The 25697-nt window shown below is 43.0% G+C and overlaps 3 protein-coding genes across 6 annotated transcripts; 2 read left to right on the plus strand and 1 right to left on the minus strand.

The window, feature by feature from the left end:
- LOC8055374 (transcription factor MYB41) lies at positions 3587-5274 on the plus strand. The gene is made up of 2 exons (XM_002444793.2): positions 3587-3914; positions 4077-5274. Exons 1-2 carry the CDS (start codon positions 3782-3784, stop codon positions 4916-4918), a joined length of 975 nt encoding a protein of 324 aa, XP_002444838.1. The 5' UTR covers positions 3587-3781; the 3' UTR covers positions 4919-5274.
- Positions 8503-11955, plus strand: LOC110436787 (serine/arginine-rich splicing factor SC35-like). Of its 3 annotated transcripts, none has more exons than XM_021464286.1 (8): positions 8503-8743; positions 8866-8944; positions 9027-9106; positions 9200-9266; positions 10218-10289; positions 10596-10859; positions 10941-11103; positions 11244-11955. In XM_021464286.1, exons 1-8 carry the CDS (start codon positions 8668-8670, stop codon positions 11262-11264), a joined length of 822 nt encoding a protein of 273 aa, XP_021319961.1. In that variant the 5' UTR covers positions 8503-8667; the 3' UTR covers positions 11265-11955. The 3 variants fall into 3 exon arrangements, with proteins under 3 accessions (XP_021319961.1, XP_021319960.1, XP_021319963.1); XM_021464288.1 differs by having other exon boundaries at positions 8536-8743; positions 11188-11955; XM_021464285.1 differs by having other exon boundaries at positions 8534-8743; positions 9027-9266.
- Positions 13460-24452, minus strand: LOC8067039 (copper-transporting ATPase PAA1, chloroplastic). Of its 2 annotated transcripts, XM_021464283.1 has the most exons (17): positions 23736-24452; positions 21867-21920; positions 21600-21753; positions 21112-21186; positions 20540-20817; positions 20118-20348; positions 19776-19874; positions 19481-19630; positions 18719-18865; positions 18077-18127; positions 17826-17998; positions 17420-17552; positions 17003-17100; positions 16563-16800; positions 14818-15021; positions 14575-14655; positions 13460-14244 (listed from the first exon to the last, which is right to left on the minus strand). In XM_021464283.1, exons 1-17 carry the CDS (start codon positions 24189-24191, stop codon positions 14044-14046), a joined length of 2823 nt encoding a protein of 940 aa, XP_021319958.1. In that variant the 5' UTR covers positions 24192-24452; the 3' UTR covers positions 13460-14043. The 2 variants fall into 2 exon arrangements, with proteins under 2 accessions (XP_021319958.1, XP_021319959.1); XM_021464284.1 differs by lacking the exon at positions 23736-24452 and having other exon boundaries at positions 21837-21917.

Genomic DNA, 25697 nt, shown 5'->3' on the forward strand with positions numbered 1-25697 from the left:
TATTGTTTTTTTCTTAATTATTTGGTCAACAGATATACAAGACCCCTTTGTACGGACAAGTTGCATGCATGGTCGTCTGACTTTCACTGTTCATCGGGTCTCCGTGGCCGGTGCTTGTTCATATGCATTGACATTACGCTATTGATCCTAGTTAGTTGACCAACTAGACATCTGTAATCTGTGAGCAAAAAATGCACTTCCCCTTAATAGACAGGACTAGGTATTATTAATTAGGCTGACAAATATGCATGCATGGTTCCCTTTTAAGGGCATATTTGGCACAACTTACTTGTTTAGCTTCTGTCTTCTAGGCTAAATCTAGCTAGAGGAACTCAACCAAATATTTTTTTTAACAGAGAATATTATATACTAATTTCATAAATTGATTTTTTGAAATAGATTAGAGGGCTGGGGAGCTAAAATAAGTAGTTTGTTCTTATGCGCCCTAACGTAGAGAATGACGTTTACATATATAGAGTTTATCCTAGAGAAATACTTTTAGCAACAGAATCATCGCTTTTTGAGGAGAATCAAGAGCCAGGGGTTTTGCATTTGAGTAATTTATCAAAAAGCTTCAAAAGAGGTATCCAACGGTTTTGCATTTGGAGTTTGCAATTTGGACAATTTGGCAAATGAGGGAGCAAACTTGGCAAAAATGCCAAGTTGTGGATGGCTTTGCAAACCCAATCGCGCGAGGAAAGCGCGCGCGCCTGGAGACCTTCCATTTTTATCATTTGCCAAGTCCAAATGTCAATTCCCTTGGAGATGACCTATTTTTATCCTTTGCATTTTGTTATGGGAGTTTGCAAATAACAACAAATGTCAAGTCAATTTGCCAAAGCCTTTGGAGATGCTAATAAGTTGGCATTAGGTAATCACATTGGGTCAACAAGATTTAGAGCATTTACAAGGCATGTTTGGACTGTTAGATGATAGAAATAGTGGGAAGTAACCTGCAGGGGAAGAGTAGAAAGTGTGTAGGAACAAATGTCACAAATATAAGAGGATTCTTCTTTTCTCTAACTGAAACTTCAGTTATTACAGATCTTTTTGAAAAAAAGATTGTATATAGTATATTATTAAGGCAATAATAATAATAATAATAATAATAATAATAATAATGTGTGTCATGGTTCAGATGATAAAAAAAAATCAACAATGTGCCGGGAAAGAGACTTGTGCATGCGAGAAGATGAAAAGATGCAACAAGAGGAAGTCGTCAATTGAGGGCACCTTTAGGCTTTATTAGGGGGTTAGAGGGAGGGTGGGACAGGTGATCCGAAGAAAACTATCTTAATCATGTGTGTTTTGCGTACATGCATGGGCGTCCAACCAAAGCATTATATTTCATATGCATGCATGCACGGAGAGGCAGAAAAATGCATAATGCTTGGATTTGACGGGAGCTGCTCGTTGCCTGTTGACCTTGGATTAGAAGTCAGTAGTTAGCAGTGTATCGTCGGTCCACCTCCATATACAGCTCTCTCATACCAAGCAAGACGAAGACAGCCCAAGAAAGCCGTTTAGTTGTTCCTTCACCTTGACTCAAAGGCAGCATCCCAGCTGATAGCACAAAGTCCAAGCCACTACGTGACAACTCTGCATGAACTCCGCCAATCATTTTATTATTCTGCTGGGTCTGTGTGTAGAATGCGAATTTGTCATCTACTAGTATTGCACCACCTAACCAGTACCAGTAGTACCTATACCAGTACCAGGACCATGCACGCAAGCTCTATATATATTATATATTTTGCTTCTGAATTCTGGCAGTGGCATACACATATGAATAATCATACGTGTATATTTTCCTTCGTTACAAAATAAATTAATTTTCAGAGTTGTTCTGAGTTAAAATTTTATAATTAAATTTAATTGTTTTATAAAAATAGCACTAATATTTAATTTTGACACCAGAGATTACCTATAAACTATATGTTTGTAGTATACTTACTGGGTATAATAGTATGCACTACAAAATAACTAGATACACTATAAAATATATATTTTTATAGTATACTTATTTAGTGTCGCAGAGTTCGATACTTTTTTATACAAAGTTAATCAAATTTAAATAATTTAACTTAGAACGATTCTAAAAACCAAATTATTTTTAATTTGGAGGGAAAGAGTATGCTATACCGTCGTAATATTTTGTACTAATGATTGTCTAGGAGGCCCAATAACCATAGCATTTTTATTGTATTATGTTTAGAAAACATATCCTCCAAATTTCAGTCGCTTGGAATTTGGAGCATGATGGTCAGTCAACGGCTAGTTACAATTGTGAGCTCCGTGGTTTGGTATGGGTGTGCTCTCACTCCCTCCACTGCTGAATTTGTATTGATATGTATGTTTATACACTTCCAATACGAATCTAGTGGTGGAGAGAGTGAGAGACCACATGCCCTCAAGAGCATATTTAACTTTACCTTTAGTATTAGGGTTGGTTTGAGGGATCACTTCTTCACCAAGTCATATGAGAGCGCTTAATGGACTGGCGATGGGACGCCACTAGAGAAAGGGAGCTCAAAATGAACTGGTTAGGGGTATGGACGACAACGATGATGGACCTAGCGATGATGTGTGTCTAGTTATTAGGATCAATTTCCACGGCTGGGTGCATGCGTTTGCTTTTTATTAAATTTATCTGACGATTTAACTATTCGTGGATGACAATATGTAGTGACTCAATATTTGTCAATCTGTAGATATGTCAGTTCAATCTCTCTAAGTTGCTCATAGTGACAATGTATTCATAGAGGTGAGTATAAGTATCTACGTATACATTGTGTTTTGAAAAAAAAAATATACAAAAAAGGCATTGGGTAAAAAAAACAACAGTTCAGATCGGTTACCCGAGAAAAGACATGATTTAAGCCAACTGACCTAGAGCCGCCCATAGAAAAAAGTGTATTTTTGAGATGATCAATTATACTGTAATTAAACAGTTCGTTGTTGCGGAGAGGCAGGTGCGAATGAACCTAGGCTTACTTGTTTCATTGGAACAAGTGAAAATTCTGTGTACTATGATTATAAACTTGGTTGTAGTCTTGTAGAGTACTATTGTAGGTATAGCAGAAGGGCATAGAATTGAAGCTTTGTTGCTTGTGTATTATGGACACAACTACTGTACTAGTAGTAGTATTACTTTTTCTGCCGGTACTTGCTCATAACTGTCTGGATTTTATATATATATCTAAAAAACCGTGTGGATTTTGGAGCAAGCAGTCAGCATGGACAAGTAGAGCTAGGTATATATTAATCATATTGTATTGTATTATAGCTAGGTCTCATCAGTTTCTTTCAGCACGACAAGAACCATGCTATACTCTCCTTGCGTGCGTAGACTGACAAGCAAGTCTCGTCTTAATTAATTTCTCTGTCTCGATCTTGTGCACATACATACACAAACGGTCACAGTGCAGCAGGACACACCAGCTCAGCACGTTCGTTCGCATGGTGAAGGCAAACCCATGACGATCGAGACACGCAGCGCAGGCCACACACACGGCTAGTACTAGATAGATAGACGATAAAAGTCGCTGCAGGCAGCCGCCGGCCGGCCAGTATATAAGCAGCAGGCTGCCCCGTAGCCACCACCTGCTCTGCTCGAGGTCGATCGAGGCCGGCCGGCCGGTTCATCAGTTGGTGCCGCTGGTGTCAAGCTGCTAGCTAGCCTTGAGAAGGCGCGAGCCTAGCTAGCTATCCGGTGGTTGCTATCGATCGATCGATCGAGATCGGGCCGGTGCAGTGCCAGAGCCGGCTCCGGCGGGCGGCCATGGGGAGGTCTCCTTGCTGCGACGAGAATGGCCTCAAGAAGGGGCCCTGGACTCAAGAGGAAGATGAGAAGCTGCTGCACTACATCCAGAAGAACGGACATGGCAGCTGGAGGACCCTGCCCAGGCTGGCCGGTACAGTACACGAATCCATTAATCCCCTTCTCATGCATCCCTGTCCCTGCTATCATATATATATATATATATATGATAGCAGTCAATCAGATGATCGATCATAGATTCATAGAGCTAGCTAGCGATGCAATTGAACAATGATCCTATGGCATGGCATGGCAGGTCTGAACAGGTGCGGCAAGAGCTGCCGGCTGCGTTGGACCAACTACCTGCGTCCGGACATCAAGCGTGGCAAGTTCTCGCAGGAGGAGGAGCAGACCATCCTGCACCTGCACTCCGTCCTGGGCAACAAGTGGTCCGCCATCGCCACCCACCTCCCCGGCCGCACCGACAACGAGATCAAAAACTTCTGGAACACCCACCTCAAGAAGCGCCTCATCCAGATGGGCTTCGACCCCATGACGCACCGCCCGCGCACCGACTTCTTCGCCGCGCTGCCGCAGCTCATCGCGCTCGCCGCACTCCGCCAACACCTCCAGCTCGGCGACCAGCAGCAGGCCGCCAAGCTCCAGTACCTGCAGTCCCTCCTCCAGTCCGCGGCCACCACCATCTCCTCCTCCGACACCGAGGCGCCGGCTCTCGGTCTCGGCGCCATCTGCTGCTCACCGCCGCAACTGACGACCACGCCGCTTGACAGTTGTACTGCCCCGGTGTCGTCGTCTCTATTACCGTGCACGTTCCCCGAGGCGGCGCCGCCCGTCAGCAGCGAAGAAGATGAAGCCAATAACCACCAGCAGCAGCAAACAGCAGGCCTCAGCAGCAGCTATGGCGGCCTCGGCAGCGCTGATGACGTGTTCGCGTGCCACGGTGGCAGCTCATCGTCATCGCTGCCGCCCCTGACCGACCTCTCCGACGCGCACGCGGGCAGCCTGCTGCAGGTGGACGGCAGCATGCGCAGCGCCACCGCGTCGTCCAGCTTCGGTGGCGGCTCCAGCTGCAGCCCGCTCCCTTGGCCGGAGTTGTTCTTCCCCGACGACGACCCTTTCATCACTGATTTCCTATGACATATATCACTGCGCGCATTATCATACTATACATATATTTGCTTGTGCAAGCATATACAATATACGCTGATCTACTTCCTCTGAATTTTGTAAGCTTTGCCTACACACATATATACATATATGTATACATACGTGCATGCCTTTCAGTACATATATGGAGTACTAGCTGTGCCGGCTGTGCTCCATATGATATTCTGATAGCATGACACATTAATTCAAACATCAGAGTATATAATTAAACAGAGACGAGGAGTGTCAAGTGTTCATGCCATGAGAATAATACACATATATATACTGCAGTGCTCATATATTGTGACTTTGTAATACTGATGATACATGAAACAAAAATACCAAAAGGATCTTTCGCTGCATTTTCCGATCGAATTCATGTAAATGCATTGCATATTATGTGAATGCATATATGCAATGAATCCATGGCTTTTCTCCTTTATTCTGCTGACCTTTAATAATTATTAGCATGATATTGACCAGAACAGTTGGAAAGTGTGTAGAGGTCGAGTAGTCTGCTGTCTTGGGCTTTTGTTGGCGACCAAACCTCCCCTAACCCTGAGACTCGCGCTAGCTCTCATGTCGTTCTTCACACAAACACAAACGTTGCTGTGTCAAAATGCGTGCAATGTCAAAAAAAAGGGGGGGCTTTAAATTGAAAAAGAACCGTGCAAAATAAAAAAAAACGTGTTGTGATCGACCCTTCTCCGTTTTTCCTGGTGAGCAGGTACGAGTTGATTCACTCAGTCACTCACTGACGCTACGTACAAGATCGATCGTGCCGGCTGCCGGCCGGCCTCTTGTATTACTATTACTGATGATGAAGAAATTAAACTTCACAGTTTCACACTGCCGGCCGGTTATATGCATGGCCTCGACGACGACAATGACAACTGAGGTGATCGTCGAGCAACAACGGCCGGGAGTGAAGGAGAAAGCAGCCCGGCCGGCCGTGCATGCAACGGAAGGTGGAGTTGGTCGCGGTTGCTTATTGCTAGCTAGGGACGTTTTAGAAAGCTCATCACGTCGCATGCACTGTGAAAGAGATGCACGAGCTGAGACTCATCGTGCAGTAGTGCAGTGGAGGACCTTAGAGCAACTCTAACACTACCCTAAACTTCACTTGGCAAATCTTGGATTTTGCCAAGTGTAAAGCTCAAATGCCAAGTGAAAAAAAGAGGCTTCTCCAACAGTTAGCTATTTTTTTGGCAAATTTGGACTATCTTGTGATTCCTGAAAAAATCAGAGAGACTTTTATGCAAAAGTTGCAATCTATTTAAGGCATGCGTGCATGCTGAATGTGTGGGTCCCACCGCGTAGGCAGGATGCCAAGCGCTCCCAACGCTCCTAAATTTGAGCCAGTTGGCCCTCTTTTTGTCAATCATCCTATTTTGCCAAGTGCATATAGGGTAGTGTTGGAGGAGCTTTTTCCATGTTTTGCCAAAAATTAGGATTTGTCAAGTGCATATAGGGTAGTGTTGGAGTTGCTCTTACAACAAAAAAAAAACAAGGGGTGGGGCTCAATTTGCATGCACTACCTGCTGACTTTGAGTCCATGGTCGTTATGTGGATTTGCATGAGTTGAGGATATGTTTCGATCATATATATGATTTTGAGGAAATCTAGAGTTCCCCATTCCTATGGAAACAGGGGTGGAGAAAAGCCTAGGTCATGGCCCTAGATGTTGGACCATGTTTTCTATATTGTAACTCATTACTCTAAAGAGGTGCAGTCCCTATAGCAAAAATCGGCCTACGGAGTGGCCCCCATGTTGTGTGTTGGTCTAGCTTTGATACTCTTTTTTTTAAAAAAAATCGAGGGGGTGCTGATTTCATTGATGAAGTGGTCGTTGAGACTGAATATTACAAAGACGACATGAATCACATTCTTATATGTTAGTTTACATTGTGTTCACTAAAATAGCACACCAAACATTAGCGATTTCCTGTTCCTTCTTTGGCAAGTGGCCTCTCCATAAGTTAGCCTCTGATTTGCATGCCATAAGTGCCTCTTGACTCTTGTAATGTCAACCGATCATTTTTCGGAAGACGATGCTATTCTCTCTTCCGGATATGGCAACAACACAGTAGAATGAAGGTATGTAAGCGTGCTCCTGGAATATGTGTTGGGGCCTCGATCTCCTGCAGCTTATCAACCTGCCATGTCAGATCAGTAGTGATCTAGATGGCGTCCCAGAATTCATTTGCAGTAGAGCAACCGAAGATAAGATGTGCAGGTGTCTCCTTCGCTCCATGGCAAACCTCCACTCAGTGTTCTCCACAATTCTTTTATTTGCCAGATTAGTCTTGCATTGTACTCTCCCTTTGCGACAGCAGCCATGCAAAGAATTGAACCTAGGCGTAACCTTGCTCTTCCAAATGAACTTGGCCCACACATCTTGTCCTGATTCATTGAAAAGAAACTGTTTAGGCGCGTTTAGAGCACGGGAATGTTCAGTTCCATTCTAGAGGAAAATGGTACAAGCCACTTGTATTTCTGGCTCTTCCTCTCTCTCAAGGCCCTAACACTCTTGCATCTCTCTAGTCTACACCCATTCGTTATGGAATGTTGAGTGAATTGTTTGAGCGACAAATCAACAATAGTGCATGCATGGTCTTTGCTTTACAAAATCCCCCTTGCTCCCATCTACTCCTCACATTCATCACAGTAGATGGTTGATGTTCATTAGTTCCACGAAAAGTAAAGAGATCTCCCAAAAAAAACATGTGATTTAGTAGACCATGTGTACCTAAAGCAATGAGATGAAACAAATCCTCTCCACTAGAGAAGTAAAAAGCTTATATTATGTCAGACACCATGGTGTCCTATATTTGTCAGGTGCTTTGGCCTATTTTACAGCGATGGCATCAGTGGTAACAATCAGATGGAGCAAATGATCATCATTCTTATGGACACTTCACTACATGCCACAAAATTATGTCCTCTTCCTTTAGTGGATCTCTGGTAAGGTTTAGTGTCTCCAACTTTTTGTTGTGGTGTTGAAAGACGTTGCTTGGAATGAGCCCGCAACCGATTTTGTTTTAATGGTTTCTAGATCACACCATCAGCAAAGAGTAGTAGTAATTACAATCTTAAAATCTTTTGTGTGATGATGGTTTTTGCAGGTGATCCCTTCTCGTACTACCTATACATTACAGTCAACGTGGTCTAGCGTGTGTTGAGTTACTAAAGACAAGAAGAATGTCTAAGAATATTTTTTTTAGTTTTTGTATGTGTAGTGTATTTTTTTCAAGTCGTATATCAACGGTGGCTACTTCTATCCTTGATAAAAAAAAAAGGAGGATGAGTTGAGTGTCTTTTTTTTATATTATATATTTTTTTATTAGAAAAGAAAAATCTGTGCGACCGACCGTGCCCCATTCCTTGCGCGGCAAAATTTTGGCGCGTCGCTGCGCCGCCAAAGCGGAGGACACGGGCCTTCCATTGCAGTCCAGGCCATTTCCTTCCCACGGCTCCCCAGATGGGCCTGAACTGAACAGGCCTCGGCGCAACAACGGCCTTGCTTCCCGCGCGACCTGCACCTGCCGCAGTGCTGCGCGAGCGCAAGCAGCAGCTAGCGGATAAGCAGCTCTGCCTCTTTCTTGCTTTGCTTTCCTGAGCCCACCACCTACTCCCACTCCCTCGCATCCACCCGGCTCTCCCCCGCCTCCGCCCCCGCGGGGGACCGATAAACCCTAGGCCCCGCCGCCGTCGGAGGCGGCGCCGCAGGAGGACACGCGATGTCGCACTTCGGGAGGTCGGGTCCGCCGGACATCCGCGACACCTTCTCGCTGCTCGTCCTCAACATCAGCTTCCGTGAGCGAGACCTAACCCTAGCCGCTCCAGTTCAGCGCCGCCGCCGCGCGAGCGCGCCCTCTCTCTCTCTCTCTCTCTCTCTAATCGCTTCCTTCTCGTATTCGTATTCACCCGCTTCGCAGGCACCACGGCCGACGACCTCTACCCGCTCTTCGAGCGCTACGGCAAGGTCGTCGACGTCTTCATCCCGAGGGACCGGAGGTGAGGCCTCGGTTTCAATTTTCGGACTAGTGCTTCTATGCCTGTTTTGTTTCCTCAGGTTTTGTTTGTCGGTGGCTCGCAGGACCGGGGACTCGAGGGGTTTCGCGTTCGTGCGGTACAAGTATGCCGACGAGGCGCAGAAGGCTATAGATCGGCTCGATGGTGGGGTCTGGCTTTTTCTGGGGGATTTTCTACCTCTATCGATTAGGTACCTGAACTACTTCTCTTTTTTTTTGTGTGTGTGTGTGTGTGCAGGCCGTAATGTGGATGGAAGGAACATCATGGTGCAGTTTGCAAAGTACGGCCCCAATGCTGAGCCAATGTGAGTAGGCACCACCTCTTTTCCTCTCTTGTTATGTTGATATATCCTGTTACTATGTTCTCCAGGCAATTAGTTTTTCTCCTAGAGTCCAGGCGTGAGTCGGGTTTCTTTCCCCCTTCTTATTCTTCTTAATATAATGATACACACTTTCTCCTGCGTGTTCGAGAAAATATATCCTGTTACTTGTGGTGTTTATTATGTAGTTAACATAACAATATGAACCATGTTGCTTATCTCATTTGTTGTAAACCACTCTTGGTTTGATGTGACTAACTATATGCTAACAGCAAGGAATATGATTAGGTTGACGTGTCTCGTTTCTTTATTTGTCTGTGATCTTGATGATGGTTGATGACTGGTTGTCTATCTTTTATCACCCAAACACGTCTTAGTTTAATCTACTGACATGAGCATACCAATGTACTAGTTATGCCTTATTTCATCTAGTCTTGATAATGTGAATGAACATTTTGGAGTTTGTTTGTTCTTAGTTCAAAAATACTAAAATGAGACTCCAGAAACAAAATCAGCAAAATCTTGCTGTTCCCTATATTTTTGGGTTACTGATACAGGAAATAGGTTGAGAGAATCAATTGTCTAATAATATGTAGCATTGTGTTTATCCAGCTTTAAGATATATAGCTTGTTTTTCTTATGGTAAAATTCCAGTACCCATACAATACTCATTCTATACATCTAGTCTGTCATATGCATTCATGAGGTAGCTTGTGTAAAACAGTTTGTTTAGTTAAATGTATACAACTCAAAGACAACACTTGCATTCAATCTCATGTACTAGGCTCTGTTACAGAATGTAGTTTTTTTTTTCTCCTTGAATTTATTTATCTCCTGAAGCTGTGTGCAAAGAGAGTGTATGCATCCATTTATCTTATCTTCTAATTATTTCATTCAGGTCACCATAGTTTGTCCCTGCTTTTTTTGTTTCTGTAGCCAAAAAGGAAGGGTCAAAGAGGGGGCTGAGAAATCACGAGACAGGTCAAGAAGCCGTAGTCCAAGGCCAAGGTGAAGACTTTAGTTCCTTTTACATTATCTCCAGAATTACTAAATGTGTTAAATGGTATCCCCCCCTTTGCGCTGGTAACTATCCCTCCCTCCAGGCCTCCGTTGTAGTCATTCACGTCTTTCTCTGAAACTATGCCAGCATGTTTTTTTTTTCGGAGGAGCAAACTGTCAGTATTAGCACTGCTTTCACTTTATTTGCAAAGCATTATTTCTAATGTACCAACTTAGCATATCCTTAACTTATTCATTTTGATTTACTAGATCAGCAGTCTAGGCAACTTATAGTGCATTCATTGTTTTAACTAGGAATAGAGACAGAGATCATAGAAGGCGAAGTCGAAGCAGGAGTAGGAGCAGAGAAAGGCATGGTCGTGATAGAGACAGGGACTATCGTCGTCGGAGCAGAAGTAGAAGCCGAAGTCCAAGTTCAAGCCCTGACCGCAAAAGTCATCGTAGAGCAAGAGATGATGGCAAGCGCAAGAGCAGGAGTAAGAGTAGAAGCAAGAGCAGGAGCAGGAGCAGGAGCAAGAGTATGAGCAGAAGCAGGAGTAGAAGCCGCTCGTACCATAGGTTCCTCAATACCAGTTTGCAGTTCCACCATTTTGTTATTCTTTACATGTTACCAAATTCTAATTTGATTTCTTTCAACAGTGCTTCACCTGCCCGGCGTAGTGCTAGCCCTCACAAGAGCCCACCGCCACGGAGGAGCCCCACTCCTGAAAAGCATACCAATGGGAAAGATTCACCTCTGTCACGCAGTGTTTCTCCATCACCAAAGCGTGCAAGCTCCCACAGCCCAGGCAGCGATGGCAAGGTTAGATTGATGTTTGACTGTTGGCTATTTAGTTTTTTGCCCATTCATTTAAGTATCTTACTTTTGAAAGCAAATTCACGTCAGGAATGAAGCTTGTTGATCTGTTGATGCCTAAAGAACACTCTTCCATGGGATTGCAGAATGTTGAGAAGGTTGATTGAGCACAATGGAAGTAGCAATCTGCAATCAACCGCTATCCAAGGTTGCTAGTTGTTCCTTTAATGGCTTCTTGTGTTTTTGAGTTGTCAAAAATCTGCTCTTGGTTTGTATTCCGACCTCTATTGTGTTTTTATGCCCTTGTACTGCATCATCTACTTTATATGCATCAGTTTCTTGATACCATCATATTAATTTGTTAAAACATTTGTGCATTTTCTAGTTATCTGTTCGTGAGATGGGTTGCTGTTTACCGGTAGAATGGTATTGCACGGGGCCGACTATGGTGGATGATATCTTGCTGTTAGTCTTTGTCATTGGTGTTGATATGGTGATGATGCAGCTGATGATGCGAGCCAATATTGTATTGATGCTGATGCTGCTGATAGTGACCACCTTGATGCAGTCTTTATTTTTGTTCGAAAGGTTCTAAATCAAATCATGAATTCCAGATGGATCTCATGATTGGTAAGAATTTTTGCACAATGATGCCTTACAATATGTTAGTTCTTATCCCCCTTTTGGCAAGTTCTAGTTGGAACATGGTGTTTAGTGGCAGAGATGCTGAGGGTGTACTCATAATGACGATGGTACTCGTACATGGCTAATGATCTCTGTACAGGAGTAGTGTCAATTATGAGTAGCATGGGTCCTGCTGATCAGGCGGTGGTGGTGAACCAAACTACCATGTTTTCATATTCTGGTAGTGTTGGGTGACTCCTTTTTGCTATCAGATGCTCTAGCTTTATTCATTCTCTTGAGCAACCAGTAATTAACTCCATGAACTCAATGTTCTTGTACCAAGGCTCATTAGTAACATGTCTTCTCTATCTGGAAATGTATTTGTCAAATAAGGTTTGTATATGGTAACAGACTAATAAGCCATGGCTGATAAACCATGGCCGGTTTGTGGTAGTATAGGAGAGTACAACTGTCCATTTCGTCTGTAGGAGAGCACTTTACCTATAATATTAGATAATTGGAGCTCTACAAAGTCTCAGGTTTAAGATGTTTGGTGTATTAATAAAGACATGTGATATTTGATTAACTAGTACTCCCTCTTCCCTTGACTGTAAATGTATCACTAAACATGGCATTTTAAATAGAGGGTTATATAAGTACTTCCACGATGAATCTGGTAACGTCAACTATGCGAGTGGATCCATGTAATATTTTATATATTATATTATTAATTATTACTAGGCTAAGATAGAATTTTGGCCTGCATTTGGAATCGTAGTAGTACTCCCTCTTTAGTCCTATGTATATACTCATTTGGAATCGTAGTAGTACAAGTGAAGATATAGTAGTAAGCATCTAACGAGGTATTCTGATAGTATAGCATATTAACACTTTGTATAGCTCAGCATCCTGCTAGTGGGGCTACATAATGCACAATTGATTTTCTGGTGATTGAGGCCTTGTTTAGTTCGTAAAATTTTTGGTTTTTGGCTATTGTACCATTTTCGTTTTTATTTGACAAATATTGTCCAATCACGGAGTAACTAGGCTCAAAAGATTCATCTCACAAATTATAGGTAAATTGTGCAATTAGTTTTTATTTTTGTCTATATTTAATGCTCCATGTATGCAACCAAAGATTTGATATGACGGGGAATCTTGAAAATTTTTGCGAACTAAACAAGGCCTGAATTGAATATCATTTGAACTCCAAGATTGTTTACTTTGCTGGCAACTTGTGGAAAGCAAGCAAACCTTGCATATGGTGCGGTGCAGACTGCTCACTGCAGCTAAAATGCCTGCACGGCTTCTCATCTAAAATTGTGAATATGCCCCTACGTGTATTATCTTTGGGCCTGTTTGTGGTGGCTCCCGCTCCAGCGGTGGAGCCGCACCAAACGGTGCTGGCAGGAGAACGCCTCTAGCGTTGACGGTGCTGGCAAGGACGCTTCTAGCCTTGAATCGCTGAGGAGCCGTTTTTTTTTTTTTGGGTATGGCACGACTTGGGGCTTCAGCACGGGAGCATATCTAAACCTAATGTCACGAGACGACATTTGGTTCGGATTCAGATGCCGTTTTGCCAACATGTTTTTCATCACTGAATACTAGCTGTCAATAATCTTTTACTCCGCAAGTCAACGAGCTATGAAGCTTGATCTATGAGGCACCATGGAAAACAGCACTCCACTCACACATGGCTGATAAGGCACGACAGAAAATACAGTTTACTGATAAACCATAACAGAAAGTACTATTTGCTGATTTATTGTAAAAAAAAACACTGTTAAATAATTGATAAATTCGGCTGGTAAGGTCAAACAAATAGGCTGTTAGCTGAGAACAATCACTACTTGTAGCATAAGAGGCCGAGCGAAAAAATGAACAAAACAAGCTACAAAGAGCTAGGCAGAACCGTTACATATAAAAGGTTGTACAGTGGGGCCAGTAACAAACAAGGAGAGAGAGGATCACCACGAAGACGTATCAAACCAGAAACTACAGATGCTGATCACATCTATCCTATCCTACAGCCAATGTTTTGTTTTGTTCAACTGAACTGACGACTACCAGCTATGGCCAAGGGAACTAGACAGCTAGTGAAGCTAGATCACACAGTATCGAACCATGCATACACTTTCGAGGAATCCGTGGACCGTGGCATTGGCACCCAGAGGTGGTCTTTTCAGTGGCCCATGTTACCAAATCGTGTCCAAATCATCATGAATGAATGAACGAACATGGTCTAAGATTCGAACTACTCAGGTACTCCTCCATTTCGATGAGTAATTTTTCTCAACCTCATCAGTAGTTTCTGATGGACCATCAAAAGATGGCTTTATGTGGCCCTCGCCTGGTGTCAGCCTGGCTCGCTTGCTTTTGCCTTGAACTCAGCCTCACCCTCAAAAGCAGCGAGTTGGCCATCACACCGACGGAACTAAAACCCATTAGAGCTCCAGCTATTGATGGTGTCAGTATCGTCCCCGTAACTGGAAGCAATGCTCCAGCAGCAATGGGGAGTCCAACCTGCAAAGTGATTAACTATATGAGAACGTGCAAGCAGATGTCAGAACTGGTAGCATATTTCGAAATCTAGTAAGTTGATACTAAAAAGTACATGTCAGAATAAATATGAAATTCAAGTGTAAGAGCATTTTGGTGGTGAACCTATGACATTGTTAACAATCAATATACAGCAAACACTGCAGAATTTTTACATAACCCATTGGCTCTCTTTCTAGGGAGCTTCATAATGTTTACAATAATACTTCCAAAATGCAAGTAAATAATCATTTTAAATCTAATCTGTTAGATTAAAAAAAGAAGCCATGTCTAAGAGATAAGATAGAACCATACAATGTTATACAGGAAAGCCCACCAAAGATTTTGCTTCACCGTCTTCATGGTCTCTTTACTCAACTCTAAAGCATCAACGAGCTGCATTGAAGGGGGCAGGTTTTTAAGAGTCATACTGGTAGGGGACTAGGGGAAAAGGATATTCATTGAGTTATACAGCAACGTCAGGTATGCAAAGAAACAACTGCAATTTTTTACACTTGGTTGCTACAGAAAATTCCAAACTGTAGTGAAAGAAATTACCTGGGATAACCTGTTGCCCAAAAGTACAACTGAAGATACATCACTGGCTGCCCCAACACCTCCACCCATTGCAATTCCAACATCAGCTGAAGCTAGTGCTGCAGCATCATTAATGCCGTCACCAACCATGGCGACTAACCTGTGCTCTTTCTGAAGTTCAGATATGAACTTCTTTTTCTCATGTGGTTTAACTTCAGCAAGAACCTAAGACATTTTCCCACATACAGAGATAAGTGAACCATACTGAAATGGAAATAAAAAAGTCATGCTAGCAAAAACAATCTACACGAAAGATACGAAAACAGTTTTTCCTGAGCTGCCTTTTGGTGAGGGAGTATTATGAACCTGCTTACACCTATTTTCATTTTATAAACCAATGACCTATTATATACAAATTGTGCTCTTGTTTTATTAAAATATGAAGCGGGGGTATGTGCACTTCACAAACAGACCATTTTCAAGTCAATGCTGATGTTGACTGAGAATAACATTTAAGTGATTTCACATATTTATCCTTTCGCAAGTTTGTCTTCCTAAGTTATACTCCCTCCTTTCCAAAGTGTAGGGCACGGTTTAACCCGGCACAGCCTTCAACATATGAGCTGCTAAATTGTTCTCTTATACTAAGGGGGTGTTTAGTTCCCCATAGAATCCAAAATGCAAAATGCCAACTACCTTGGAGTGATGAAATGCAAAATGCCAAAATTTTCAGGGTCATGTTCCATCCAAAATGCAGAATTTATTGCCCTCATGAGAGCCTCTTTTTGGTTTTTTTGGCCTCTTGAGGCCAAAATCCAAAATGGAGAATAACCACCTTTTTGCCAAAAAAATTGCATGGTGTTTAGTTCCATTTTGCAAAATGATGGACCAAAACCCAAATTTTTTTGGGAAAAAAAGGGGAACTAAACACCCCCTAAATTGTTCTAAGCATGAAATTGAGGCCTTGTTTAGTTCACCCCAAAATACAAAAACTTTTCAAGATTCTCCATCGCACTGAATCTTGCGGCGCATGCATGGAGCATTAAATATAGGTAAAAAAAGAACTAATTACACGTAATTTGCGAGACGAATTTTTGAGCCTAATTAGTCCATGATTGGACAATAATTATCAAATACAAACGGAAGTCCTACAGTACCGAAAACAAAAAAAAATACCAGCTAAACAAGGCCTGACATCATAAAATGTACTTTCAAATATAAACCTTTTCCCAAAATGTATGAGCTGCTTCCAAAGCACATGGCTTTCTAGATATGTATGTCTATATCTAGACAGATGTATCTTATATGATAAGCTTAATTGTAGGAAGTATCACATGAGTGGGTATATAGAGAAGGAATCCACATCTGCCAAAATCAACCATGTTAGGATCTTCTACAACCTACAATTCCTAGGCTAATTCTTGGTCAAAGATTAAGGAGTTTGAACTTATAAAAAGAAGGGATAACATGGCAACTTGATGACAAATGACTTCATATTTTTCTGGTAATTCAAAACAATAGTCACTAAAATTTCTGCAGCATTCTGAAATTCGTAGAATCATAATGTGTGGTGCATCTCCAAGATTACTACAGATGATGTAATTGGTGCACATAACAGCCAAAGAGATAGCAAGCAACCTCATAACATGTTCATTCTGGCTACTTTAACGCCAAACACCAGAGAATTAGGCCACTTTACTACAGCAAACAGGGAAAACTATCATTCACAAGAACAAAACACAACAACAAAATTCAGTTGATGTTACCTTGTCTGCCTGGATACCAACAACAGAAGCCACATTCATAGCAGCACTTTCCTTGTCCCCAGATAACATATATACATTAATTCCTTGCTTAGATAGAGTGTCTATTACTTGACGAGAATCTTCCCTGAGTTTATCCTCAAAACAAATAAGACCAGCCAAAGCACCATTCACTGCTACATATGCAACAGACTGGCCAAAGTGTTCTGCTTCAGGGAAGGGATTGTGAATGACCCCGTGCCTGAAACGTTACAATTTTACTAGTTAACAGACTACAATCGGTACAACATACAATTGCACATGACAGCTAGTGCGTGGAGAAAAGTTTAGAACAGATAGAACTTACTGAAGGTATAGAAGGAACACGAGACGATTAAAAGTGTCTCATGTTGTTAGTGAATTTAGCATACGGCATAGCTGTAGAATAAGAGATTCATTTGTACCTTCTAATCCAATCTAATGTTCCAACAGAAACCTGTTTCTCACCGACAGTAGCCACAGCACCAGATCCTGGTTCTTCCATGAAGGATCCATCATTTGCCTGTGACAACACGCTTAAGTAAAGTGCAAAAACCAGAAAGGTAAATTTGTAACAAATGAATAAACAGTGTGAAAAGGTAAAAATATAAGATAGGTCATCCCAGTCCATAATAATGTGTGAAGAAAGTTTGGAAGAAGTCCGGAGCAAGTATGCGTAACATCTTATTATTGATTATAAGATTGCAGTTCAGCAGACGTGATTAGAACTCAAGTGGTGAGAACATTTATCCAGAAAGTCTTTTATAACTTGCATAATACCCACATAGTTCATAATAAGGTCATCTAAGCTCACATTTATTGTGCACTTCTGCTATGACTACCTTCATAACGATGCAGTTGGCAGACCCTGCAGCATCCATGATGGCTTTTCCAAGTGGGTGGTTTGTATTTGATTCCACTCCAGCAGCAAAACTCAGAATTTCAGCCTCTGTCCACTGGTTGGCCCCCAAATCCCTGATGACGGGAATATGGTTTGTCAACAAGAAAGTCTTAGAAATAGTTTTCACTTTGACATCTATTAACATTAGGTTGACAGAGAAAAATCCATGAGAAATAGAGCACATTTTCAATGGAAATACATTGGAAACTGCATTCTGTCACACCCTATTCACAGGTAAGTTCTCCAGAAAGATGTTCAATCAGATGTGAAGTCCAAAGTATGTATATCAGAATACAAACCTAGAATTAAGTACAACATATAAATCCAGAGTACATAAGAGACTCAACTTTGTATTTGCATCTCCCATGCCTCTGGAAGCTATTACTTTAGTTACCACAGGTCTACCAATTGTTAAAGTTCCAGTCTTGTCAAACACAATGGCATCAACATCAGAGAACTTCTCCAAAACATCCCCACCACGTAAAAGAAGTCCTCTCGTTGCACCTAATGAAGTACCAACCTGGCAAAATTACACCTGAATAAACATTGATGTGATGTATATTTAAACCAAAAATTTCTAATATTATTTGTTTGGTACCAGTACAGCAGTGGGTGTGGCAAGCCCAAGAGCACAAGGGCAAGCAATTACCTGCAAATGAGGATCAATATTACTAGCTTTTGAGGAGGCATAGTCAATCTACAAAATTAGACAACAGAATGATAACACGGGGATGGCATTTCTCTCTACAGAGAAAACAGGCACTGCAGTCCAACATAAATAAATTTCCAAAACTGCTAGGGATTTTGCGCATTTATGTGTGGTTCAATGTTCATCAAAGCAACACCCATGAAGCTAAAAATTCTTAATAATGCACATGATGGCTCAAATATCAGTACTTAAAGCATGTTTCATCAAGTCACACGCTTTATATTTTTTTTATAAGATAAGAAACAATTCTAATTTTGAATCCTGGGAGTAATTAGTTTCAAAAGCAATAGTTGCAGTTGAAATCAGAAGATACATTTGCTCGACAAAACCTCATTTTCAAAATGAAGGATTTGCATATCTTCATATGCTAGCCACCTTTTTTTTTAGACAAAAGGTTTCCCCTGCTTTATCATCACAAAGCAAAACAACAGGTTTAGCACAGCGTATCGGCGCGCCCGCCAAGGTTTTAAAACCACAACAAAACAGAAAACGACCTAAAGGGTGCTATAACATATCTTCCTTGTATCATACCAGAACACTGCAAGAAAGTTGCAATGCCAAAGACATTGCACCTCCATGTTGGATAGCAGCAGGTACAAGTTGTGAACCCAAAAGACTCCAGAACATGTAAGTAGCAGCAGAAAGTGCCATGACTCCATATGTAAAGTTCCCTGCAACCTGTGTAACAATAAAATTGACATTGGATCATAGAGCAAAACTATTACTAATTTAGGTCACAATAATAATGTGGTAAAGAAAGGGCCTGTAAGACTGTTACTAAACCCATCCACATGGAAACACCACCAAAGCAGCCATGATCCATCAGTGATGCCCAGAGTACAGTATGGACAATCAAATAAATTCCACAAGAAAGTTAAAAAAAAAATCCACAAGCACCAACACATGGAAGAGGCAGTACCAAAAGAATAACAGAATTACAGAACCAATATTTCCATTGATCAGAAACTTAACATATAATGGAATGCACTGAGTGCCTGCAGAGAGGAAGAAGTGCTCCAACTAAAATAAGCCATTTTAAATATTAACCATACCAAAGGGTAAAAAACAATTAGATGAAGTACCCAATCACCCATATTATGACATTACTTTTTCTGTTAAAAAGCTCTACAGAACCCATGAACTACTGTTGACCATGATATTCACACATATCTAGTCCTATCCCATGGAGATGATTGAGATGGTTAGCAGGACAAAAGGCATAAATGAGCTTTGAACATCATACCTCCAAACTACTAGTTTTCACAAGAGTACGAATCAGTTCACATATTATACCTTGTCAGCCAATCGTTGAACAGGGGCCGCCCTTGTCTGGGCTTCTTCAACTAAGTGAAGTATGTCAGACATGACAGTCTCACCACCAGGTCTCCTAACTTCGACTGTGAGTTTACCATTTAAGTTAATACTTCCTGCTGATACTTCTGCCTAACGAAGGAGGAGAATCATCAATATTCAGCACAATAAGATGCTAAACTGAGATGTTACTTGAATTCAGCAAGCCAGATAATGAGATAAGAACAGTTTCTTCATGTTAAGAAAAAAAAACTAAGGCATTTAGAGACATACATACCCCTGCTATCTTTGTTACAGGCATAGGTTCACCTGTCAAACTTGATTCATCAACTGTACTCCTTCCAGCTTTGACAATACCATCTGCTGGGATGCGATCCTGTATCGTGAGTAAATAATAAGGAACAAAAATGTCATACCAACAAGATCAGCGTGAGCATCATACCATTCATAAAAGATTTCATCATATGAGTGAATTTTTATATGTGCATATGTAACTGCTGCCACAGTATGCACACATATTTACTGTTTGGTATGTGAGTCAAGAGTAGTGAAAGCCATATGCAGCAAGGAAAAAGAAACTATCACCCATGTTTGTGCATGATTTACAGCCTGTACTCACCCCAGGTAGCACAACAACATAGTCCCCGACAGCAAGAGTATCACATGGGACCTCAATCAATGATGATTTCTCAGCATCGTTATCCACCATTAGGCGTGCTTTAGATGGAAGAATACTAAGCAGTCCAGTCATATCGCTGGTAGCTTTAAGCTTTGCCCTCTGCTCCAGATTCTTCCCTAGAAGAACAAAAGCTATCAACATAACTGGTTCCTCAAAAAATGTCTTCCACCCCTGCAGGAAAATGAAATGATATAAACAAACTACTGACACATTGGCAATATGCCATGATGCAAATTAACGGAGCATATTATAGAGCTAGAGGGTAACAAAAGGAGTTTAAACTATGGAACTGGCAAACAATATCTGCAAAGCATGCAACAAATCAAAAAAAAAAAATCTTTTAGAGAAAGAGTAGGAGCTACCAGCTTCGGAATGAAGGCTGCAATTGAGCTGACGGCAAACGATGACAAAGCACCTAAACCAACCAGTGTATTCATGTTTGGTGACCCCTTGAACAGACTCTTTAGCCCGTCAAGTATTAGTCTTCGACCAGGACCAACAAATGTAAATATTGACAGAGACAGATGAAATCCAGTGGAATGAATGAGGTGCATCAATGGCACATTAACTCCCAAAAGGTGAGAAATGTGTCCCAGAAGGCAAACCGTACATAATGCCCATGAAACAGCAAGTTCTCTACCTAAAAGAAAAAAACAGGGCATCGTGTTAAATATAAAGTTAACGCTTTGTATTATAAAAAATGGGATTTTGCAAACATACAAATGGGTCAAACCCCAATTCGCTATTTTTGCACTGGATGTCTCAATGGCAGGTGGCACTAGGACCCATTTGTCATTGAGACATGCCATGTAAAATAGCAAACAGGGGTGATGACGAGCGGACAGTGGTATGCTTGCAAATTTTCCTATAAAAACATCATGGACTAGGAGAATCTCGTAAACTGATGGGAGCTTGTCTCAACAAAAAACTTTACCACTTTGTTTCAGCTGTTCAAGTTTGTCTTGCATCTTTCTTTCAAAAACTGTTTGTGAACTGACCTTTGAAGAATCTGCAGATAAAATAGACATTTGCATAAGACTGAACATACATAGCAGCAACAAGGGGATATTAAAGATCCGTAACATGTCTCTGCTCAAGAGTACCATGTGAAGTTGTGAACAAAGAAGACTTTGCATTCATGTATCTCAAGACAAGATTGAATGACAAGCAACAGGAATTCTAAAGCACCATTTCATCTCTCCATTTAATATATCCAGAAGAACATCCAGATGCTTAAGAGATTCAACTTACGATCGTCAACATTTTCTATTGAAGAGAAAATGCATTATTTAGCTCTTTATTCGAAGTTTCAAACTAACATTCTAACAACACTTATCCATTATTCAACTGCCTCATCACTCCCAACTAAAATGTACATATTTAGCCCTTTGACAGTACTTGACCAATAGTTGCAGCTTTTACCTCGAAGATTGGATTTATAACCACATGTTGTCAACTGATTGGCAAGTTTCTCACCCAACTGCTCCTTCCAGTCCTGAACTTCACTATCTTTGGGCACTGCCCAGACGACTGCCATCTCAGTGGCAAGGTTAACAGTCGCTGACCGCACCTGGGGCTGGAAAATCCAGGCACATACAGAGTTACAAACACAACTAGAAACAACAGAGATCTAATAAGCACATGGCCAAAAAGCTCTACATCTGAGACATGCTGATCAACTTAGCTAACCTCACTCTCCAGAATGCGTTTAACACTTGCTGCACATCCACCACATGACATTCCCTGCAATGAAACTAATCAAGCGACTAATATTGATACATATTACAAGGTGGTAAGAACTTGTAGCATGTAAGAACAAACATGAATGCAAATGATAGATTATAAGTTTTTCTTGTAATTGAGCACAAATATTAAATGGTTTGGACTGGAGATTCTAGTAATTGCCCCCAGACACAATGCTGGTTAGATGGGTTGTTGACAGAAGAGATAATCCAGCAGGTTCCACGACCGTACCATTGGTGATTTGATGGCCGATTTGTAATTGAAGAGACGAGAAAATAACATTAGCAGTTCATGATCGTTTTGGTGCTATGAGAATGTTTTTTTTAAAAAAAAAAAGGCAGCAAAAGATTTGCCGGTATTTTTATTAGGCGAGGAAAACAAAAAGAAAGGAAAAACAAACTACATGGGTAGTCCGACCTATACTGCCCCCATCTCGATCACACTGAACCAACCTATATACAACTTAGAGGATTGAGAGGGGCGCATAATCGGGGAGGCTACAAACAGGAACCCAACCACAGAGCATCTCCAACAGTTTGCCAAATGAGGTTGCCATCCTTAATAGTTTAGCAAAATAAGAAAATTTTATCTTCAACAGTTTGCTAAATGAGGTTGCCATTTTTAGCGACTTGCTATTTCTTCCCTCCACACGCGCATCTTTACGCGCGCGCGTCTCACTTGCCATCGCGAGCCCGCACCTCGCCGCCGGTCTTCCCACGCACGCGGACAATTCCCTGTCTCGTTCCAGCGCATACCAAGTCCGTCCTTCTTCATCGTGATCAGTTCCTGCGTTCCTGCTCCAGGAACTCAGCCGCCGTTGTGAGGAGAGACGAGATCGCACCGTGAGGAGAGACGTGATCGCACCTTTGTTGAGAAGACGCATGCCAAGAAGCCGGCCGCCGTTGTGAGGATCAGGTACGTCCTTCTCTTCCGCTTCCCGTCGATCTCCATGGCTGCCTATAGTAATTGAAAGTGTACCTGTACGTATCTCCATGCCTGCTTGTGAATCTGAAGATCATTGCCTTTCTGCTATTAATCTGAATAGGGTTGTCTACGGATCTAAAGATGATCTGCTTGCTGATCATGCCGCATGGATTTGCATCTGTTTTTGTTGACCGGCCGGATGAATCATCCAATTGTATTTTTTACTCATGGAGATGGAAGGAGATGCTTTCTTGTCGGACATTTTTTTGAATGGACAAGATGATCATGTTGCTGGTTTGGACGACTCACCATTCCAATCACTTAAGATACTCAGAGTAATCAAGATCTCGATGTGGAAGTTGTGGCAAGTCGTAGTACAAAAGGAGCCAAGCGGTCAATAAATTTTCATTGGAAGAAAGACAAAGTTGTTTGTGTGCCTACTTTTTTTAATTTTACCAAGTTAAAATGACAAACTATTGGAGAGAGTCTATTTTTTCACTTGCCATATATTTTATGGAGTTGCCAAATCATGATATTTGCCAAGTGAATTTTGGTAAACTGTTGGAGATGCTCTAAAGATCCCTAACAACCGATGTAGATGCCAACTGAAATTGTTGTATGTCCTCCTTGCAAAGAGCCACGACTTGTTGTGGTTGATGAGAATGTTTATGTGAATCCGAATTCTAAATATGAAAACCAGTTACAAACTGGCATAGTAACAACCCGTGTATACTGGAGAAAATGGCTAACTGTGTTTTTGACCAACCAATTATACAACACTTATTTAAAAAGTTTTTTTAAAAATCCTTTTATGTCACACATAATATGTTATTTTTTTTAAGATCGGAAGGTGATCAGTGTATACTCGTCGTACTATAGGGATAGCCATACCCCAACGTCAAGCACGATGACATCGGCTCCCTGCGCTGCCGCTTCCTCCACCACGCCCGCTCCCTGCGAAGCACGCGGGCGCTTCCAGCCGTCGCCGCCGCCACGGCCACCGCCGTCACCATCACCGTTCCCCGGACCGCCACCGCCGCCGCGGGGCGGACCACCCGACGCGAGCGGCGAGGCAGCCGAGACGCTCGCGAACCACCGCCGAGGCGGCGCCCCGGGGGGGCCAGGGCCGCGGAGCGCGAGCCGCGCGAGCGAGATGAGGAGGAGGTCGTTCGGCACAGCGAGGCCGCGCGGCGCGGAGGCCGAGGAGGGGCCGGACGCGCAGGCGACGAAGGGGGAGCGGCGGCGGAGCGGGGCGAGGAGGCGGCCGCGGCGGAGGAGGAAGGGCTTGGTGCGGGAGGAGAGGACGGCCTTGGATAGCGCGAGGACGGGCGTGGCCGGGTCCATCATTGGGGAGGGGAGGGGAGGAGCCGGAGCCGGGCCTAGCTAGCGGTGGCGGCGGCTGTAGCGTGTAGCAGCCGGAGCATTGGCGTTGCTCGGCGGGGATGAGTTGTTGTTGAGAGTGCGAGAGTCCGGGAGGCGGCGGCGGAGGGCGGCGCAGGTGCAGTGTGGTGCCGCCGAGGACCGAGGGGGGCGGTGGATTGGGATTTGGGTTGGCGACCCGACCGACCTGGCGGCCCGGAGGGTGTGCGCGACGCGTGAAGCACGAGTGCACTACGGCCGCGCACGCTCGTGTCGTGTGTGTCTCGTCTACTACTAGGCGCCAACTGCCAACGGCCAGTCCGCCGAAGTACACAGTGGCACATGCTGTCATTGTACTATTTGAATCATTTAAAATTGTATTAACAAATAACAACCATGAAATGTAACTTATAAATGTTATATTATTAGATAAATTTATACTACATCCCTTCTAAGAGCAACTTCAGTCCAAGTCCCTACTATGTCCTTATTCTAAATTTAGTGACTTGAGTAAAAAAAATTCACTCCAATGGGGCTTCTATTTGGGCTCCCATTTTAAGTGCACTCCCAAATTTTAGTTTTGGGTCCCAGCAACAGGAGGACCCTCCAAACCCTGCCACCACAGTGCACGCAGCTGGCCCACTGAGTTCCGCGCCGGCGTTGGCGCCATGCTCGACACCGTGGACGCCGACACCGTGGATGCCGAGTTCGTCGGCGTTGCCGCTGCCGACGAGCTGAGGCTGGGCCTCGAAATGGCACTGGCAGAGCATAACTCAAAATGTCAACGGGGAACCGATCCCCGATTCTCCGCGGGGAATTCCTCTATTTGGTGATGGGTTTAGGGCAAAATCTCTCCCCACGGAGAGCTAAATGGGGCAAAATTTGTCCCCGTTGGGTTTCACGGGGGCGGGTCTGGTGTGCCTCCCCCGTCCCCGTTCCCCGTGGAGACCCGATAATAATAAACCTATGCTCGATGTTTGGATTCTTAGTTGCTATTTCTAGTTGATGAATCACTTGTGGTGAATGTATGAACAATGTGATTGTTTCTATGTTGTTATGAACTATGCAGTAGGCAATTATGGACAAATGGCTGTTATTTGCATGTGAATTATTGGATATTTGCTGCTGTTTATGTAAGTGATTTGCTGTTGTTTATATAATTGACGCGGGGACGGGAATCCCCGCGGGGATTTAATCCCCGAGCGGGGACGGGGATGGGGCAGAAGTTCTCCCCGTGATCCTTCATGGGGACGGGGATGGAGGAGAATTTGCCCCCGCGGGGACGGGTTTGAGGCAGTAACCTCCGACGGAGAATTCCCCGTTGACACTCCTAAGCAGAACCAGGCGTGGGAGCAGGCAAACCTCGCCGAGCTGCGCCTCGAGGAGGCGCGGAGCGGCGCCGCGGCGAAGGCGAAGGCGGAGCTCGACGACGTCAGGGAATGTCGCGCGGCCGCGCTCGCGGATCTTCGGGCGTCGCGGACGGAGGCTGAGTCG

Source organism: Sorghum bicolor, chromosome 7 (assembly GCF_000003195.3).
Source record: "Sorghum bicolor cultivar BTx623 chromosome 7, Sorghum_bicolor_NCBIv3, whole genome shotgun sequence".
NCBI classification, from domain to species: domain Eukaryota; kingdom Viridiplantae; phylum Streptophyta; class Magnoliopsida; order Poales; family Poaceae; genus Sorghum; species Sorghum bicolor.

Excerpts from the sequence above, each read along its gene's own strand:
- LOC8055374 (XM_002444793.2), top strand. The coding sequence starts at position 3,782 with ATGGGGAGGTCTCCTTGCTGCGACGAGAATGGCCTCAAGAAGGGGCCC. Across the intron at positions 3,915-4,076 it reads GACCCTGCCCAGGCTGGCCG|GTCTGAACAGGTGCGGCAAG; the intron begins GTACAGTACACG and ends ATGGCATGGCAG.
- LOC110436787 (XM_021464285.1), top strand. The coding sequence starts at position 8,668 with ATGTCGCACTTCGGGAGGTCGGGTCCGCCGGACATCCGCGACACCTTC. Across the intron at positions 8,744-8,865 it reads CGTCCTCAACATCAGCTTCC|GCACCACGGCCGACGACCTC; the intron begins GTGAGCGAGACC and ends CCCGCTTCGCAG. Across the intron at positions 9,267-10,217 it reads GGCCCCAATGCTGAGCCAAT|CCAAAAAGGAAGGGTCAAAG; the intron begins GTGAGTAGGCAC and ends TTGTTTCTGTAG.
- LOC8067039 (XM_021464283.1), bottom strand. The coding sequence starts at position 24,191 with ATGATGGACCCGGCCACGCCCGTCCTCGCGCTATCCAAGGCCGTCCTC. Across the intron at positions 19,631-19,775 it reads CTGTAACAAAGATAGCAGGG|GCAGAAGTATCAGCAGGAAG; the intron begins GTATGTATGTCT and ends CTCCTTCGTTAG. Across the intron at positions 14,245-14,574 it reads GGGCTTTCCTGTATAACATT|GTTGGACTCCCCATTGCTGC; the intron begins GTATGGTTCTAT and ends ATCACTTTGCAG.